This window comes from Patella vulgata, chromosome 2 (assembly GCF_932274485.2).
Source record: "Patella vulgata chromosome 2, xgPatVulg1.2, whole genome shotgun sequence".
NCBI lineage: Eukaryota > Metazoa > Mollusca > Gastropoda > Patellidae > Patella > Patella vulgata.
Window position 1 is genome coordinate 58,195,295 of NC_065880.2, and position 19,640 is coordinate 58,214,934.

General features: G+C 35.9%; 1 protein-coding gene and 1 long non-coding RNA gene across 4 annotated transcripts; both read right to left on the reverse strand.

Annotated features, from left to right (window-relative positions):
* Positions 1–705: 705 nt before the first annotated feature.
* Positions 706–2,529, reverse strand: LOC126811196 (leucine-rich repeat neuronal protein 2). Its single transcript, XM_050536761.2, has 2 exons — positions 1,266–2,529; positions 706–1,024 (listed from the first exon to the last, which is right to left on the reverse strand). The coding sequence occupies exons 1-2, from the start codon at positions 2,492–2,494 to the stop codon at positions 712–714; spliced, it is 1,542 nt and encodes a 513-aa protein (XP_050392718.2). The 5' UTR covers positions 2,495–2,529; the 3' UTR covers positions 706–711.
* A 6,778-nt stretch (positions 2,530–9,307) lies between these two features.
* Positions 9,308–15,134, reverse strand: LOC126811258 (uncharacterized). Of its 3 annotated transcripts, XR_008785965.1 has the most exons (6): positions 15,086–15,134; positions 14,590–14,699; positions 13,366–13,493; positions 13,034–13,103; positions 11,226–11,311; positions 9,308–10,386 (listed from the first exon to the last, which is right to left on the reverse strand). It is a non-coding gene; the product is annotated as an uncharacterized LOC126811258 (long non-coding RNA). The 3 variants fall into 3 exon arrangements; XR_008785964.1 differs by lacking the exon at positions 15,086–15,134 and having other exon boundaries at positions 14,590–14,818; XR_007675465.2 differs by lacking the exons at positions 14,590–14,699; positions 15,086–15,134 and adding an exon at positions 14,276–14,411.
* Between the last annotated feature and the right edge of the window lie 4,506 nt (positions 15,135–19,640).

Here is a 19,640-nt window from a genome sequence, read left to right on the forward strand (position 1 = left end):
AGTGAGCAGTAAATTATTTTTCTCATTAGGCGAAAATCTGAAGAGTAATGAACAATTTGGTGTAAGATCAGAGCAACAATCACGTTATAATTCATTCCCCTGCGTATTCTATTTCAGCTACGAATATTCATTACACATGTTTATTTTCCATGCTTACTTTTCCGCATTCTGCCCCCCCCCCCCCTTTCCAACTGTATAAACAGGCCTGTATGGACGTCCCCTTTAAAAAGATTAATATTTGATATTTTAATATTTTGTTAACATGCTGTAGGAGAAACTAAAATAGAAAATATGATGTTCGTATATCTGCTTTCCGGAAACCGTTTTATTTCACATACACAAAAGTTAACAATGTCTTTCGCCTAGCTAAAGTCGACATAACATTAATTTTTGACAATATTTAAGATTTCAAACTTGGTAATACCTATTAGTTCCTCATAACGTTGAGATTCTTGCCGCACATGCTATGTAAAATATATATCAAAATATAAAATTATAGAATGAAAATACTAATTAAATGTCTGATAATTCCCTTAAAGGATATGGAAGCGCCAGCTAACATGGAATTAGTATTTATTTATAAAGCTTACATTTGATTTCAATAAATACCAATTAAACATTATTAATACAAAGAAAAACATTTCGTATATATAAACCAGAAAACTAGAGAAGTTTTTATTATAATTTATTATATGGATCGTTTTAATAGATTCAGTCATTTTCAGTAACATGTCCTCCGGAGGTTAGGGGACGTTCATCCTCTGGTGTAAGCTCAATGCTCGCTCTACCGTCTTCATCTTCCCTTTCATTTGTATAGACAGACCTGTATCTACTATTATTTCTTCTCAAACATCTAAATCTATGTTTATATCTCCACAAAATAAATAATATAGCAACCGCTAGGGCAACAGTTATTGAAATTGCAAACGCGAGAAACACAATTACTAACGAACGAGGGCATTTCAAATCCAGGGGATGCAACTCCAGCAAATCTCTTCCTTTAAATTTTGTTGGTGTATGGCATCTGAAAACAGGAGAATAAGTATTACTGAGTAACAAAATAATATCTGTTGTCTTTTTATGTAAACAATGTAAACTTGAATTTTTCATTAATATACTGCTAAAGCATTTTCTATGTGTCATGAACTTTAAGATGAAATAAATTATGCAAGGCTCCAAGGCACCGTAGGTGTGCGTGTGTGTGTGTGGGGGGGGGGGGGGGCGGCTAAATTATAAGGCTATATCGAAGAGCACATAATACTTACTTTAAAGTTTTATTGACTGAATGAAATGTTACCACCCACTTTAAATAGCAATCACAGGCCCATGGATTGCCAGACCAATCTAAATCCAATAAACTGCTCCAGGGAAACGTATCCTTATCAATTGTCGTTAAACCATTGTCATTTATATAAACATATTGTAGACTTTTAAAACTCTCTGTGAAAGCTTCTGGTGCGATTTTGTTTAATGCATGATTATTTCTGAGATACAAATATTTAAGATGGGGAAAGACCGTCGTCGAGTGAGCACCGATATAACGAAGTCTAGGCATATCCTCCATTCTAAATAGTTCCATTTTTGTTCTGATAACATTACCCGAATATTTGTTGAATGAAGCAATCAAGTTAGCACTTATATCCAACTCTTTAAGGGCAATTGCAGGTCTCAATGGCTCAAAGGGAAACTTGGACAGTGTGTTATTTCTCAACGACAGATGAGACATCCGGGTTAATCCATGAAAAGCACCATCTTGTATTTTGGAGATTTGATTTGAATCTAAATGTAGATGTTTCAATGCCAACAGAGGGTAAAAGGTTTGGTTGGTGATATCAGTTAATTTATTGTAACTCAAATCCAGTCGACATAAGAAATTTAGATGATTGAATAAATGAGAATTCACAGAAGATAAACTATTGTGACTTAGGTTCATACTTCTCAAAAAACTTAGCTGATTAAGGGATTCGGGTTCTATAGTTCCAAGCTGACAATTAACAGCTTCAAAGTGTTCCAAAATAGCAACACTAGAATGTTCCATTGAAAAGTTCTTCAATACCATCAGTGGGTTATACGATATATTAAGGGTTATTAAATTCAGAAGACCGTGGAATATATTTTCATTAAAATCGACCCCTGAAAGTTGGTTGTAAGATAAATCTAGATATGTCAGACATTTCAGGTTATAAAATGTATCGTTATCAAGTGATTTGATTTGGTTATGCTGTAGATAAAGTTTTTGGATATGTCCTGGACAATTTTTATCTGTTATTTCCTGGTCAATTTTGGGAATATGATTAATCTGGTTGAAGCTGAAATCCAATATCTCAATTCCAGGATGTATGCTAAGATTGGGAAATTCGAAGATATTTGAATCTGAACAATTCCAAACAGTGTTACCAACAGCGATCTCATCAGAACATTTAATCCTCATGGCTAAACTGTTTCTTCCGTTAACGACTATTAGAAGCACAGTCAACTTCAATACCACATCCATGTTGAATCGATACTTTCTATTTCTTGTTTTTTCCCCCTGAAATCTTGAAAACAGAAGGCCAAAATAAAAGTGCATTTCAAAATAAAATTAAAAAGGCATTCTAGGGTTCTGGCGATCTTTACTTTTCGGTAAAAGGGTTTTTCGATTAGCCTAACTAATTGTTTAAATTATATTGCATGAATAATTTGTCACATGTACCAATTTGCAGGTTAGATATAAACATTTAAAGATTCGTTACGAGTCGTGTCCATTATAGCTTATAATATACTGTTTTCATGTTAATGGGGTCAAATACATAAGTCATAGTACAGCCCTTTAACATTATGACATCGAAAACAAACAGCATTGAGCACAGGTGTCAGAGTATAGAATTTTAAAAAATTTAATTAAAAAACCTCATAAACTTACCTTCATAACATTAGAGACGATGCACAAGAAATAAAATTATAAACATGTTATAACAGTTCCACGTCATGTATATTGAGCGGACTTTACTCTATGAACAATAAGCTAAGAGTGACCATTACTAACTAACTGATATCATATCATACACTTGGTGATACAGATAACAAATTATCTTCTAACCTCCCATATTGCACAATTTATGTCAGTATGTTTTAAATCATGTTTATTGTATATGAAAAGTAATTGTTTTGGTGAGGCCGTCTGGCGTCAAAGCGATGTACCGTCCCCATCCACTATACCGTTATTCGGTCAATTCAGAAAATTCGGGATAATAATAGAACTTTCAAAATAAATTTATTTAACCTCTACCTAAGTCAGTAAGTAAGTAAATGATTATTCTATTGTTGAAAGTTAAATAAATTATAGCAAATACAATAAATAAATAAATGAATAAATACAAATGTAATGTAAAGGTGTTAATGATACAAAACAAGATAGAAAAGTATATACAATTCTAGGGAGAGAGAGAAATGGGGTTTAACGTCCACTCGACACAAACTAGGTCATTTCGGGACTAACATATGGTTTAATTTTATTTCAATAATTCGCTTGCGCGTAGGTGTCTTTAGCAGTGGGAGGAAACCGGAGGACCGGAGAAAACTCACGAGGTTGGACAGGCAACCCTACTCCTTGTCACGTACAACGCCAGTTGACTCAATGACAGACTTCATGATACAGCGCGCACACGCTAACCATTCAGCCATCCACCCCCCACAATTCTAGGGAAGATTAGCTTCTAGAATAGACGTTCGCTTAATAAATGACACATGTATAATATATTTGCTAATGAGTTTAAAATAAATGGTGATGCGGAAGACATAATATCTATAAATTTTTTAAGTGAATTGTGATTTCTATAATAACCAGCGGCTGCCAGGCAGGATACGCTCACATTTTCGAGAGATGGATAGAGAACAAGCTAACAAGAAAGTGATTTTTCCTACAATCAAGGGCCATAATTCAGGAAATTACAATTCGATATGCGAATATCGAAAGGAACTGAGATCTTTGTGTTATAAACTTACATTTCAAGTTTCAACAAAATCAGATAAAAATTGTGACCTCTATAGGGTCCACAACCTTGATATACCATATTTTTACGCTATTTGAGAACGAACGGCGGCCATTTTGTCTGTCAATTTTGGGCCGATTTTCACGAATACGAACCCAGTCGTCCTTAGGGTGTAACGGTGATATAATAATACGTTTTTTTTTAATTGGATCAAAATTATGACCTCTATAGGGTCCACAAGCTAAAAACGCGATTTTTCGTACAATCAGGGGCCATAATTCAGGATGTTACGGTCCGATATGCGCGAATATCAGAAGGAACCGAGATCTTTGGGTTATAAACTTACATTTCAAGTTTCAACAAAATCGGATAAAAATTGTGACCTCTATAGGGTCCACAACCTTGATATACCATATTTTGACGCTATAATTTGAGAACGAGGGGCGGCCATTTTGTCTGTCAGTTTTGGGCCGATTTTCAAGAAATTCGAACTCAGCCGCACCTAGGGTGTAGCGATGATATACTAAAACGATTTTTTTAAATCGGATAAAAATTTTGACTTCTATAAGGTCCACAAGCTAAAAACGTGATTTTTTGTACAATCAGGGGCCATAATTCAGGAAGTTACGGTCCGATATGCAAGAATATCGAAAGGAACTGAGATCTTTGGGTTATAAACTTACATTTCAAGTTTCAACAAAATCAGATAAAAATTGTGTCCTCTATAGGGTCCACAACCTTGATATACCATATTTTTACGCTACTTGAGAACGAAGAGCGGCCATTTTGTCTGTCAGTTTTGGACCGATTTTCACGAAATTCGAACTCAGCCGTCCTTAGGGTGTAACGGTGATATAACAATACTTTTTTTTTTATCGGAAAAAAATCATGACCTCTGGAGGGTCCACAAGCTAAAAACGCGAATTTTCGTACAATCAGGGGCCATAATTCAGGAAGGTATGGTCCGATATGCGCGAATATCGAAAGGAACCGAGATCTGTGGGTTATATACATACATTTCAAGTTTAAACCAAATCGGGATAAAAATTGTGACCTCTATAGTGTTCACAAACTAAAAACGTGATTTTTCGTACAATCAAGGGCCATAATGTATGAAGTTACAGTCCGATACATGCCAATATCGAAAGGAACCGAGATCTTGGGGTGATAAACCTATATTTCAAGTTCCATTGAAATCGGATAAAACTTGTGACCTGTAGAGTGTTCATTAACAATTGTGGACGGACGGACGGTCGGACAGGGGCGACGATAATATACGTCCACATAAAAATTTGGGCGTATAAAAAGGAATAAGCTGTTCTCTTAAATCTTTATATAATGGACAACAGAGTAAAAAATGATATTCATCTTCAACGTTATTTAAATTGCATAAATTACAAATTCTATCATTTCTGGAAATTTTTTCCCATCTTCCCGTTTCGCTTAGCAAATTATATGATACACATCTAAATTTGGATAAAGATACACAGTTTATGATTTAAGATATTTAATAAATATTCTTTTAGTGATAATGCAATGGCGAAAAGGTTATAATAATTTAGTTTTGAATATTTCGACCGATCTTCATTCCATTCCTGTAAATACTAATCGTTAACTTTAATCTTAGTTTAAATTCATCATATACAGGTAAAACAACATATTGATCATCGAAAAATGAAATTCCAATACACATTTATTATTATACGCCCAATTAAAGCCTTTATTTTTATTCGTCATGGACACATCGTGAAGAATAGCATTGTACACTTGATACAGTAGACTTGTTTTAGATGAAATAATATGTATCCAATATTTAATTATAAGTTGAAGTCGTGTAATTCGAAGCTGTACTCTGTCGAGATCACCATAGACTGTTGGGGTGGATCTTTTTACAAATATAGTTCTTTTGCAAAATTGTAGATGCAATCGTTCGATGTCTGGCGATTTATGGAAGGCCCATACAGGAAATGCCTAAGATAAAATAGAAACAACATAGGTATCAAATAAACAACATTGTTGTTTAACATCGAGGTGTACATTTTCAAAAACATTAAATAAGTGATAAAGGGCTTTTGGACCTTTTACAGATAGTGTTTTCTATGTATTATTAAAATAGGTAAGTCTCTAACTCAATATCATTCAAAGTCTTCGATATGAAAACACGAATTATTTGTCGATTTAAATCAACATTAATGTTGTGATCTTACCCTGAAAAGATGGGCTTCTGTTATCGAATATTTTAGGCAAAATAAAAATTCGACCATTGGTACACAAATCGTGTACCATAATGCGTTTCAGTGCCATTTGTTACAAGGGACTCGAGGAACGAGGCTAGACTTATTCCACAAGTCATGTCAAGGGGTGACCACATATTCTTATCTGGAGAGCATGTGAAATAAATACTATCGGTGTAGACTGGAATAACCAGGCACTAAAGACTGCCATTCGATTGAGACTTCTGGCGTATGTCGCCGAACATAACTGATTAGAAATCAGAGTAAAAACAGAACCGATTGAATGTAAATAGAGAATCTCCTACCAGTCTTTTTTGATATCAAAAAATATCAACACAAGTTGATAAAGTAACAAATAACGAGGCTCTGCCGATTTTATTTTTTTACTTTATCAACGAGTGTTGATATTTTTTGATATCAAAAAAGATTAGTAGGAGATTTTATTTATCACCCAATCCCTTCTTACATGCACAAATAGATAAATATAATTCTTTGCTGTAGATTTCACTTTTACTGAACATTACGGGGTAGTGATACATCATTTTTTGACAGCAATTCAACCATTGCAAAGTCCTTTATATTGATCCAGTGTTTCCATCAAGGTCAATTGAATAACAATAGATCATTTTTAATAAAAAAAAAAAAAGTTACTTTTAATAAGAAATGAACTGTTCTTTGAAAATAAAAAAAGTAGTTCCTTTTCAACTGACCAATCAAATTCATGTATAGCGATATCTCCTAAGGAGCAGTAGATTATAAAATATATCACACAAGCGATATCTACTGTAGAATGTATAATTGGGTGATAAATCAGTTTATATACATTCATATTACATTATTATGTGCGTTGCGACCCATTTGTGACAATTTCTTGGTCCCAAATATTAGCGATTTAGCTCCTTTAAATCTACCGTTGGAAGACAACTCTAATGTAATGGTTTTTACACATTCAATCCTATCATTACTATACATGAAGTTATAATTGCTACACATTAAATGTCCTCGTTGAAATATAAGAATTTTAGTCTTTTCTGTGTTAACAGTTAGCTTCCATTTATTACAATAAGAAAGTAATTTATCTAGTAAATGTTGCAACGCCTTTGCTGACGTGGATATTAGTAGTGTCGTCAGCATACATAATAAAGGTTACTATCAGATTATCTAAAATAACAGGATCTACAGTATTAAAATCATTAAATATTGTAAAAATAGGCGAGGTGAGAGATTTACCATTGTACACATATATTTACATTATCATATACATTGATTTTATACATCTGATTAATTTTGAGCTTACACCAGTAAGTTGAAGTTTAGCTAATAAAAACCTTCTATCGAATTTGTCAAAGGCTTTTGAGTAGTCAGTAAAAGCGCAATATAACTTATTGCCCGATGACAGGTATTTGTTTACTGTCATTTGTAAAACAAGAATACAACTGTGCTTTTATGAGGTTGAAAACCGGATTGCGTACATAAAGTACCCCCCCCCCCCACTAATAGCCCACGAAAGCAGACGATTATTTATAACAATAGACGGTGACTGTATTACAATTTGACCGTTCTGAAGAATACACACCACTTTCGTACACACTATTGAAGAATTTGCACAGTGGTATACACAAAATATCAGCAAAATGTTTAACTATTTCTGGAATAATACCATCTCTTCCAGCTTTTTTGCCTGCCTTAAGCTTAGAAATTGCTATTTGTATTTCTGAAACTGAATTCATTATCAAGGGAGGGGACGACGTTATCATATACTCTATCAATATAGATTTGTTCATTTATAAGATGATTACCATGATATTGAAAGACATTCTTAAAGTGGTCATGAAAATCAGACAAATTCAGCTGGGAGGAATGTTGTGTTGTATATTTACCATTTTTAAAAAGTGGAATGTCTCTCCAGAATTCTTTCGGGTTATCTTTAGCCTTTTTACATAATTCTAGACCAGAACTATATCTGTACAATATTTTAGCAAGATTTTTAACAATATTATATTTTGTTCTACTTTCAACAAAATTAGCTCGGCTCTGGTCAGTTTTTGCTCTATTAAATATATTTCTATTCTTTATAAACTATGAGGTTTGCTATATGGAATACTCTGAATTTATTTTTTGTGAAACCAATAACGTCATAACACAAATCAAACAACTTTGAACAAAGTCTATTGTTTATATTATTGATAATATCCTGGTTTGGAATAAAATACTCTTGGTTTAATACATTATTAAATACATTCAAATTATCTGTTAAGGATGATCGTTAGACATGAGTTTGCCCTGATCCCATTTAAGATAAGGGATGTAGTTCACAATATTCCGTGTTATACATACTGAGGGCAGGGGTCTCTTTACATTTAAACAGATACAATATGGAGCGTGATCGGAAAATTCCAAAAAATCCAGTACACTGAGATTATTAACATTATTCAATGAATCAGCATTTATAAGAAATGGACAGGCGACCCTACTCCTTGCCACGTACAACCGGGGATTCGAAACCACGCCAGTCGACTCAATGACAGACTTTATGATACAGCGCGCGCACGCTAACCATTCAGCCATCCAAACCCCCGATAAAAGAAGGAAACAAAAAAAAAAAGAAAATTTTGTAAGATTATTATTTATTCATAAAATCATAGGAAAAAGTAAATTAATACATCAAAACTAAATAGATATTTGAAATGTTAACAGAAAAACAGAGACTTCAATTCTAATACAAATTATATTGTGTTATATATAATGACCCCTCCCCCCCCACTTTACCCATCACAAAATATAAAATAGCTATTTAAATTGTTTTTTGCCCCACACACTTTACCCATCACAAAATATAAAATAGCTATTTAAATTGTTCTTTACCCCAAAACAAGAACTGAGAATATAAAGATATGTACACAGTATCCCTACCCCATACCCCAAAATATATAATTCAAATATATCTAAATTTAATAACATCCAAACTAAGCACTAATAAGATTAATTATGCACTAAATCGAGAAATAACTAGCACACACAGAAAACTAACAAAAGAAAATTGTTCTATTTTGCAGGAGTAATAAAATGATGTATAGCCTTTTCCTCATTAAAAAAAACCCAAACAAAATGAATATTTTATAAATAAAAGAAGCAAAGCATCAAGATTACAGGATTGAAATAAAAAAATATCATATGTACAAAAGATTTATATACAATCACAAGTCATAAGCCACAGTGGTTCAGTGAGCATAAGGCGTTGGCCGAGAAATTTCAACTGGATTTTCTGGCATAGTTCCCACTTTTCAGTGTTGGATATGGCAAGGGATAATTGGGTACAAGCCCAGAATCAAAAGAGAGAGAGAGACAAAGAGAAATGGGGTTTAACGTCTACTCGACACAAATTAGGTCATTTTGGGACTAACATATGGTTTAATTTTATTTCAATAATTCGCTAGCGCGTAGGGTTCTTAGTAGTGGGAGGAAACCGGAGGTCCCGGAGAAAACCCACAAGATTGGACAGGCGACCCTACTCCTTGTCTACAACCGGGGATTCGAAACCATGCCAGTTGACTCAATGACAGGAGGCCGTATGATACAGCATGCACGTGCTAACCATTCGGCCATCCACCCCCACCCCCCAGAATCGAAACCAACCCAACTGCGTACACTTTGAAGAACCCTTGAAAATTGAATTATTTGAATCAATGACAGACCTTCTGATCAAATGTGTGCGTGTTAACCATTCGGCCCCCCTGGGTACCCTTTAAAGAACCCTTGACAGTTGAAATATTTGATATAAGGGTAGGGTAGAATCACTCTAAGAACACAGAAAAGCAGGATATTAAAACGTATTTCATTTCATAAGCAAGGGAAAGTCACCTTAATGTAGGTCAAGGTTTTTTGTAATTCTGGGTGTATTTGATCTACATTTGGTTTTTAGTAATGCCTATTAAATACTTTATGATTTCCGACCAAATTCTAAGTGATTTATATGTCAGTTTACTTGCTATATTATACATACATATTTGAAGAGAATTAAAATCTAATTGTGTTTTGGAAGAAAATTTAACATTAATAACAAAAAATAAATATTTAAAAATTGGGTCAAATGCATTCTTTCCCAGAAGTATAAAATAAATTGATGCTTGGGTTCTCTTGTTGTTATCATACATCAAATACTCTTTCAAGGGTGTTCCAGCCTAAAAAATAAAAAGTAGGCAATAAGAATACAATGTTTAAATAAACAATTTATTTTGCCACATCGAGACTGAGTCTCTATTTGGTTTCAACTTTGCGTAACGCTTATTGTGTCTTGTCCACTTAAAGACCCAGGCAGATTATTATGCTCAAATCAAATGGGTTAAAAGTCAGAAAAATGAAATGAAATGGGGTTTAACGTCCTACTGTTCTGCTCCTATACTGGGCTAATAATGACGGGCATATGCCACACAGTGTGCTATGAGGGAATTTTTGCCCGGGCAGCGGCACTATCATCTATTCTTATATCGAATTCCAACTGCCAGGGGATCTTTTACGTGCATTCCATTATTTGTCTCATCGGAAGGACTAGACAGCTGTCTTTGTCAGGCCAAGTCAGAAAAAAGTCTTGAGATTTGGGACTGAAGTCTCATAATAGGTCAACTATTCACCCGGTTCATACATGTATTGTCTGCAAATCCAGATTCCCTACTACATCATTGGCAGCACCTATTTACTTGGCAATGTCTAATTATTTTTGGACCCATTCTTATTTTATTTCCATTGACAACAAATTGGATATTACCCTTTAAAATCTATTGAAATCTATTTGAAAAGTAAAATATTGTCCATCATTATTTTACTGCTATTTACTGTAAAAATACACATAGGCCCTATCATAACTTGAAGGAAATCAATGGATGTGATTGGCAAAAATCAAGCATGCCAAGTACTTGAAATAGCTGAGTCCTAGGCATTGCCCCAAGAAGAATAACTAGATTACCAAGCAAGTGTATAAAACTACTTCCTGATTAAAAATACAAATATGTATGTTACTTACATTTTGCCTGATTATCAAGCTCTGAGAAAAGTTTCCACAATATGAATAGCCATTTCCAACTGTTTTTATCTTTCTGATGTAGTTAACTGGAAAAAAACATACTATGTATTAGATGACTTAAATTGACTCAACAGTTAAAAGATGAAAGTTTTAATTTACAGTCTATATTTTACACAAATTTCTGGAGAGAATTAAAATATAATTGTGTTTGAGAGGGATATTTAACATTAAAAACAAAAATAAAATGCAACTGATAACTTATTAGCTTTTACAATCACTATATTCTTTTTCAAAATTATAAGGAGATCACATGGCTAAAAGGGTACGACGCTGGCTCACTAGCCTGGAGGTCGGGTGTTCGATCTCTGAATTGGCTGAGAAAGTTCATCCAGATTTTCCGACGTGTCTTCCCCTTGTCAGTGATACAGGACGGAGGACCTGACAAGGACAGCTGTCTAGTCGTTTGGATGGGATAAAAAAACGAGGTCCTGTGTACACATTGGCGTGCATGTAAAAGATCCCTTGGCAGTTGGAATTCGATATAAGAGTAGGCTGTAGCGCCACTGCCCGGGCAAAATTTCCCTCATAGCACACTGTATGGTGTATGCCCGTCTTCATTAGCCCAGTTTATGAGCAAAACAGTAGGATGTTAAACCCCATTCCATTTCATTTTCAAAATTATAAAATAATTTGATGGCTTAATATTCAAGTATTATGACCAGGTAGAATTAGAGCATAGTTAATTTGAGGCCAGAGCCATTATAGATTAGCCAGAATCCTAATTAAAATAAACTCTGTAATTATATTAGAGAGACATTGTTTCATAAATTATTATCTATTGTAAAGTTATTCCAGTAAGGTATTAAGGATTATATTGTAACTAAAAACAAAGCTAAGGTATAAAAGTCCTAAAAATTGTATATATTAGAAAAAGGCGAGTTAACCACAGGCAGGCAGCAGGACATACTGAAGGGCAGGTCTCTGATATAGTGACTAGTTATTTCTTAGATGCTGTTCCTTATTAAGTTACCTATCCTGTGGGTCAGTATTATATGTATATATTATCTTTGTTAGATATTGTTACAGAATATAAGATTATACTAAGAGAAGTGAGTTATTGAATTATTGTATGTTCAATCGTACACCTCCAACTAGATTGAACATACAACCCATCGTCGAAGGTTGGACTATAAGTAGGTCCATAAACCCTGGATGATAGTATGTGGTTGAGTTGGCAATAAATATACTTTCTACGGTTCACAATTTTTAAATAAATAACTTATTTTTCCACACGTTGAGTCTCTATTTTGTTTCAACTTTGCATAATACTTATTGTGTCTTTTCAAGTTACAGACCCAGGTAGATTATTATGCCTCAATGGGTCAGAAGCCAGAACAAAAGTCTTGAATAAAAGACAAAATGAAAAAATAATCATTTAATTTACCAATTATCTCCACTAAGGCAGTGGTGAATACAGTATTGCAAACAGTATTACAATATGATATTAATTATATTTTACAAATTCATGCATTTGAACGCTTTATAATAATGATTATGAAAGGGTGTAACATTGCATCCATCTTATAGTTGCGAAGTCATATAGGTCTTTAGCAGTGGGAGGAAACCGGAGGACCTGGAGAAAACCCACGAGGTTGAACAGGCAACCCTACTCCTTGTCACGTACAACCGAGGATGACAGGCCGTATGATACAGCACGCACATGCTAACCATTCGGCCATCCACCCCCCCCCCCACCAAGTGTATAGAACCAGTTCCTGATTCAAAAAGCAAATATGCACGGTACTTACATTGCCTTTGTCTGATAAGCAACCTCTGTAAGAAAACACTTCCACAATATCAATAGCCCTTTCCAGCTAACTGAAAAAAAATATGCAATGTATTACATTAGTTGGCTTAAATTGACTAGACAGTTTTAATTAAGTCAAAAAATGTTAATTTAACTACATTTGTTTTGTTTCATGTGTTGGTTTGCTTTGCCACAGATGAGACAGTCATATCTAATTAAGATTCTGTCTGTGCTCATACATGTACGTGTACAGTTTTACTATACTAAACTGAATTTTAGATTTCAAAATAGCATAACAGCAATCTTTTCTATAAGAATTGAATAGTTACCCACCAAGAAAAAGCTGCTCTATCATCATTTTTTCCAGCCATTTCTTCTTCCATTTTTTTACTTTTATAATTTCTTTTGTTACCGTACATGATCTTTTCCTGGGTGATTTGCATATACATCCAATATTGAAACTGAAAAAATAAATACATGATATGTAATTTACCATTAAAGCTACCATACCATATATACAAACTGTGTGATTTGAAATTGAAACTAATGTATCTATATGTATCAAAAATTTTAATCCCAAGGAACTACCTAAGCCGTAAAAATCTATTTTTATAATCCTTGTTTGTCACATGGTTTCAATGTCGCAGTAATTAGAAGACGACCATGGTGACTGAGTGAGTTAGGTGCTGGAATACTAGCATGGAGGCCACAGGTTACCTCTTGGGGTTGACCGAGAAAGCTCATCTTGATTTTTCAGAGTGGTTTCCCCTGAGATCCAATGTACACATTGGCGTACACATAAAAGTTCTCTTGGCAGTTTGAATTCGCTATGAGAGTAGGCCATAGTGTCGCTGCCCGGACAAACATTTTCTCTTAGCACACTGCATTAGACCAGTCGGAGCTGAACAGTAGGACGTTGTCTTTAAACCCCATTTCATTTCAGGTAATCTAGTATTTTTCTAGTAAGATTGAAGTCTCTCTACTTTCTTTATATGTAAATATCATATTTGAAATAAGCCATACTTTTATTCAATATGGGGTGGGGCTGGGGGGAATGATCTAGTAGTTAATGCATTCACATGAAATCACAGGGTCTGTCATTGTGTTAAGTGGCATGGTTTCGATTTCAAGGAGTAGAGTCGCCTGTCCAATCTCTTGAGTTTTTCTCTGGGCCATTCGGTTTCCTCCGTTTGCTAAATACCCATACCAGCAAACGAATTATTCATATCAAATTTAACCTTACCTGTCCTTTTTCCCGAAACGACCTAGCGTCTGTAGGCTAAGTAGAATGGAACAGTGTGCAGGGAAAGGGTGGAAACGGAAGAAAGCTAATCGTCGTCGTAGTTGATTACCGGTATGCATATAGGCATAGCTTGGACTACTTGATTCCACAAGTACACGTAAGGCCTTGTTTATGTCATTTTTCTATCTCTGTTGCATGTAAGTGTCATATAAATACTTTACTTGGGATTCAGATTGTATGTTCACATACACTAATCATTGTAGGACATTGGTAAAAAAAAAATAGAAAATATAAAAATTAAATGAAATTGTTACCAGTTTTTCTTCAAATTCCAATTCAATGCCAAAATGGAGTCCTTGAACGGTAAATTCTCAATACGGTAATTGCTGTAACTGTAAGGTGGAATGAGTCATATCATCACTGACTGGAAAAAATAATGAAACTATAGAGAAACTTCCACAGACTGATTCTAGTTCCATTATTTATTATTTATTAACTGTGACTGAATCAGGAAAATAGGGGCCTAATAATATTCCACCATAGATAATATCTATGATTCCACCGAGTTGACAGAGTCAGAGGTTGAACGGAGGGTTTGGGGAAAATATCTGCTTATTTGATTTAAGGTTGTTTTTTTAAACATAAATTAGATTACAGTTCAACTAACACAAAAGTGTAAAAAGATTTTTTCTAGGCTGTGCCCGCGTTTATGTCTACTGTTGCCCAATATAAAAAATCATGAAACAAGAATCAAAATGGCCGCCAATCCAATCCAACCTCCCAAGATATAATTTCAAAACAGATTCTTACCTGCTGGTTCAAGTCGAGCCGTTTCTGGTTTAATCATAATGTGATTCTGCAATGTACGTATTTGAACAACATCGTAGCGCCGAACAACTAATGTTAATTAAGCACGAGTCAATTGTTAAAATCACACCGGGCATGAGCGCTCAATAGGCCTTTGATCTACCAGTTTATTGGGCCCATAAAAAATCAACAACTTTATTTTAACTACAGACATCTTAACACCAATTAGCATTCAAGTCTGTCTGGCCATCATGTCTGAGTAAAAAATACTTTTCTTATACTTGTGGACGCCCGGATTAAGACTTTGTATGGAGTTCAAATTTAAAAAAAAAAAATTTGTTGACGGTACACATTACTTGTGTTAATTATATGAAAAAACCCCACAAGATTTGTGTTAATGCATTAAAAAGAACACAAGTTTGTGTTAATGCAATGCAAAACAACACAAGTTTTGTGTAGAATAATTTTCACACAAGTACTTGTGTTGAGATCCAACACAAGTTTTTTTTCAGTGTACAGAGGGCCGTGTTTATACATACTCGTCAGAATTTCGTTCAGGTAAGATTAACTCTGTGTTCAAATAGTCGTGCAAATGATTATCATTGCTCATAGTAATAAAGTCACTGTTAGTAGCTGTTTTTGAGTTTAAATCGTCATACAAAATGAATATTCCAAATCTTGAGTAATAAGATTGTAACCGTTCTATCTCATCAAAGAAATCAACATCTAGCTGGCTGGTCACCTCTGGGTTGTGGTTTCGATCCCTGGTGTAAGCGTATGTGGCTTGGAGATAGGGCTGCCTTCTCAACCTCGTGGGTTTACTCCGGGTACTCCGGTTTCCTCCCACAGGAAAGACCCCTGCGCGTGCGCTAAGATAATAAAAATGAAAAATAAGACTTGTCTGCGATATCACCTTCGGTGGAAGCGGACGTTTAACACTAAGAACAACAATGAAAGTCTACGATATTACCCCTGGAGGAAGTGGACGTAAAATTCCAGCAACGAACGAACGAACGATTCTCAGCAACACTCTTGATATATTATATAATAATTGTAATTTGTTGTTAATAAATAAGCATTTAGTATAATTTGGACTTCTCTCATTAAGGCTATCGTTTGGCTAATTCCTAACCTTGTCTCTTAAAGGGGAGCCCTTGCGTTTTGCTTACTTTTTACTTCCCTTTGCCAACTTCCTTTGCAATTAACGGTTTATGGAATGGGTCGATAAAAATAGCTCAATCATTAAGGGCAGATAACTTGAAAACGTGCCCCCCCCCCCCTAGATTAACCCAGGGTATAGTGGAGTAGAACGGAATGAGACCGATGGTGATTCCGAGGATGACCCAGTGAATTCCAACTGTCAAGGGATCTTTTACGTGCACGCCAATGTGTACACGGGACCTCGGTTTTTCGTCCCATCCGAACGACTAGACATCTGTCCATGTCAGGCCCTCCGTCCTGCATCACTGACAAGGGGAACCACGCCGAAATCGGAATGAACTTTCTCGGCCAATGCAGGCATCGAACACCCGACCTCCAGGCTAGCGAGCCAGCGTCTTACCTACTTAGCCACCGTGATCCCTACGAATTTAGTTTAGAACAATGTAAAACAGTAGCGTGTCATCGATCCTAAAACTTTCAATAAACATTCCAATATTATTACCGCCCAGAAGGGGATAATAATGACGAAATAAACCGGCCCATAAGAAGGTGAATCTAGGAAAAAAAGTCACAGGTAAAAAAGTCACAGTAAAAAAAAACACAGGTAAAAAAGTCACAACTTATATATATTGTATTGTAGAGTGAGTATATCTTTGATCTTTTAAGTTATCTGTCTTTGAGTTAATTAGGTTTGGTTAATAGGGTGGTTACTCTACATTACCTTGCTGCAAACACTATACAAACAGATTGGCTCTTTGATCAGTGCTGTGAGTTGATCTGTTGTCTTTGTTAAATGTTAAGCTACTTATTGTGTTTGTTTAATAAAGTGATTAGATCCAATGGCTTTTACATGCAAATTATATATAAAGCTTCATACTGTTCAATCATTACTTTGTCTACGATATCACCTTAGGTGGAAGTGGACGTAAAACCCCAGAAACGAACGAACGATCAATCATTACGGACGTAAAATACAACTAACTAACAACAACAACATCAATCATTACACTTGCAAATAATGGAGGTTCTACAGACCAACAGAGGAGGATTGAAAGTGGTATTTGAAGGCCACATGTACACAAAACATGCTACTCGTAAAACTAAAATCTGGTGGAAGTGCGTTAAGCGATCGAGTATGTCATGCAGAGGAAGTATTGTGACCGACCTACAGAGAGAAAACCCCGAGATCAGAGTGTCTCACAATCACCCTGCAGATGAAGCACAGATCTCCTTGATCAAGGTGCGTCTGAGAATGAAGCAGCAGGCATCCGACACCAGAGACAAGCCAAGTCAGATATTTGCCCAGGTAAAAAAGTTTTTTAAAAAATTTAAATAACAAATTTAGATAAGAAATATGTCAATTCCAACCACTACATAGAATTATGTCTTTAATCATTATTTTTCTGTTGTATAGGTTGTAGCAGATTGTGACACCGACACCCAAGCCATTATGCCCAACCATGAAACCTGCAAACGGACGATGAGAAACCAACGACCCACACCACCAGTTCCAGCTACTCTGAGTGACCTTGGTTCCATTCCTGAAGAGTTTTCGACAACTACATCAGGGGAGCCATTCCTCATCTATGACAACGGAACCAACAATCCAAATAGAATTCTGGCCTATTCAACCGTCGATTCCCTCAAGCGCCTTGCCCAAGCTGAGACCATCTACATGGACGGCACCTTCAAGACATCGCCTAGAATCTTCACTCAGATCTTCTGCATGAGAATTCCATTTAAGGACACCTACCTCACTGGAGTCTACGCCCTTCTTCCCAACAAGACCCGTCTCGTCTACGAAGAGGTGTTTCAAGCTGTAGTTGGTAAGTGTGAAGAACTTGGCCATGAGATGTTTGTAGAAACGATCGTGACTGATTTCGAAAACAGCATTCTGCGCTCTTTGCTTGACGTGTTTGGTAGAGACGTGGCAACCAGACGATGCTTCTACCACCTGACACAGTCAACCTGGCGACATGTCCAGACACTAGGACTAGTACCTGAAGTTTGGAACGTACATGACGCAACCATGAATAGTGCCCCCTGTACCAACAACATCTGCGAGGGATGGAACAACAAGTTCTACAATCTTGTCGGCCAACACCATCCAACCATCTGGAGAGTGGTGGAGTGGTTCCAGAAGGAATCAGCCACAGTCCAGACTGTCGTCGCTCAGGATGCCATCGGAAATCCACCTGTCAGGAAGGTCAAGAAGAAGTTTGTAAAGATGCAGACACAACTACGAAATCTTTGCAGAGATCGTGTCAGCGGTGCCAAATCCATCCCAGAATTCTTACATGGAGTTGGATGGAACATTAGAATTAACAAAGAGTATTGATGTACTAGAATGTTGAATGAGCTAGAATGTGCTAAAATGTCTGATGTACTGATATGTCAAATGTGCTATAATGTATTAAAATGTCAGATGTGCTGATATGCCATATGTGCTAATACGTCAAATGTGCTATGATATCAAAATCTGCTGATTTCTAAAGACTAAAACAGTCTGGTTACATCTGTGTAATGAACATATGTGTAATGACGACAGCGAGTTCTTGACCTAGAAGTAACATGGTGGATTTTACCTTCCACAACTTCAGACATTGGTGACGTTTAATGACAAGGATGAACAGATCAAGCCTACTAGGTGGCACATGAGGCCCATATTTGCAAGATGTAAGACACAAAGCCCCCCTTCCCCCGCCCCCATAAATCTGGTCTGCCCTCTGTTTGCCCCCCCCCCTCCCCCAATAATTTTAGAAAATAAAAAAAAAGTATTTTTGTTAATCAATACCTTCTACGGTGAATAAATCCCACATCCCCACTAAATCATAGACTTGCATGTTGTAGAGTCTGGGTGATTTTATACCAAGCCCATCCTGCTGTAAATCTACTATAAACAATAACACGTAAACCACTTGAGAAGAGCTTCTTTACGATCCTCAAAGTTTTTGGGTACAGGTTCAACGCGGCGATAATATTCATTGACTTTGATACACTCACTCCGTTTGTTTGACACTATCTGTTCGGACATGTCGAGTGGACGTTAACCCCCCCCCCCTCTCTCTCTCTCTCTCTCTCTCTCTGTTCGGATAAGCTGGTGATTTGGCGACGAACAGTATCTGGTCAGCTCTATTTATCTCGACGACCAGTCCCTGAAATACTGCCAGGCTGCATTTCCGGCAGTCTATTTCTCAAAATATCGTGGCGAAAATATTCATTCACTTTGATTCGCCTACTCCTTTCGTTTGACACTCTCTGGTCGGATAAACTAGTGCCAGAAATACTACCAGACAACATTTCCGGCTGTCTATTTTTCAAATTTTAGGGGGCTTCGTTAAAGATAGGTTCCCAGAAAAGTATTTATCGGGTGGTTATTTCCAATAAAAGTATGGCA

Excerpts from the sequence above, each read along its gene's own strand:
- LOC126811196 (XM_050536761.2), bottom strand. The coding sequence starts at position 2,494 with ATGGATGTGGTATTGAAGTTGACTGTGCTTCTAATAGTCGTTAACGGA. Across the intron at positions 1,025-1,265 it reads TCAGTCAATAAAACTTTAAA|ATGCCATACACCAACAAAAT; the intron begins GTAAGTATTATG and ends TCCTGTTTTCAG.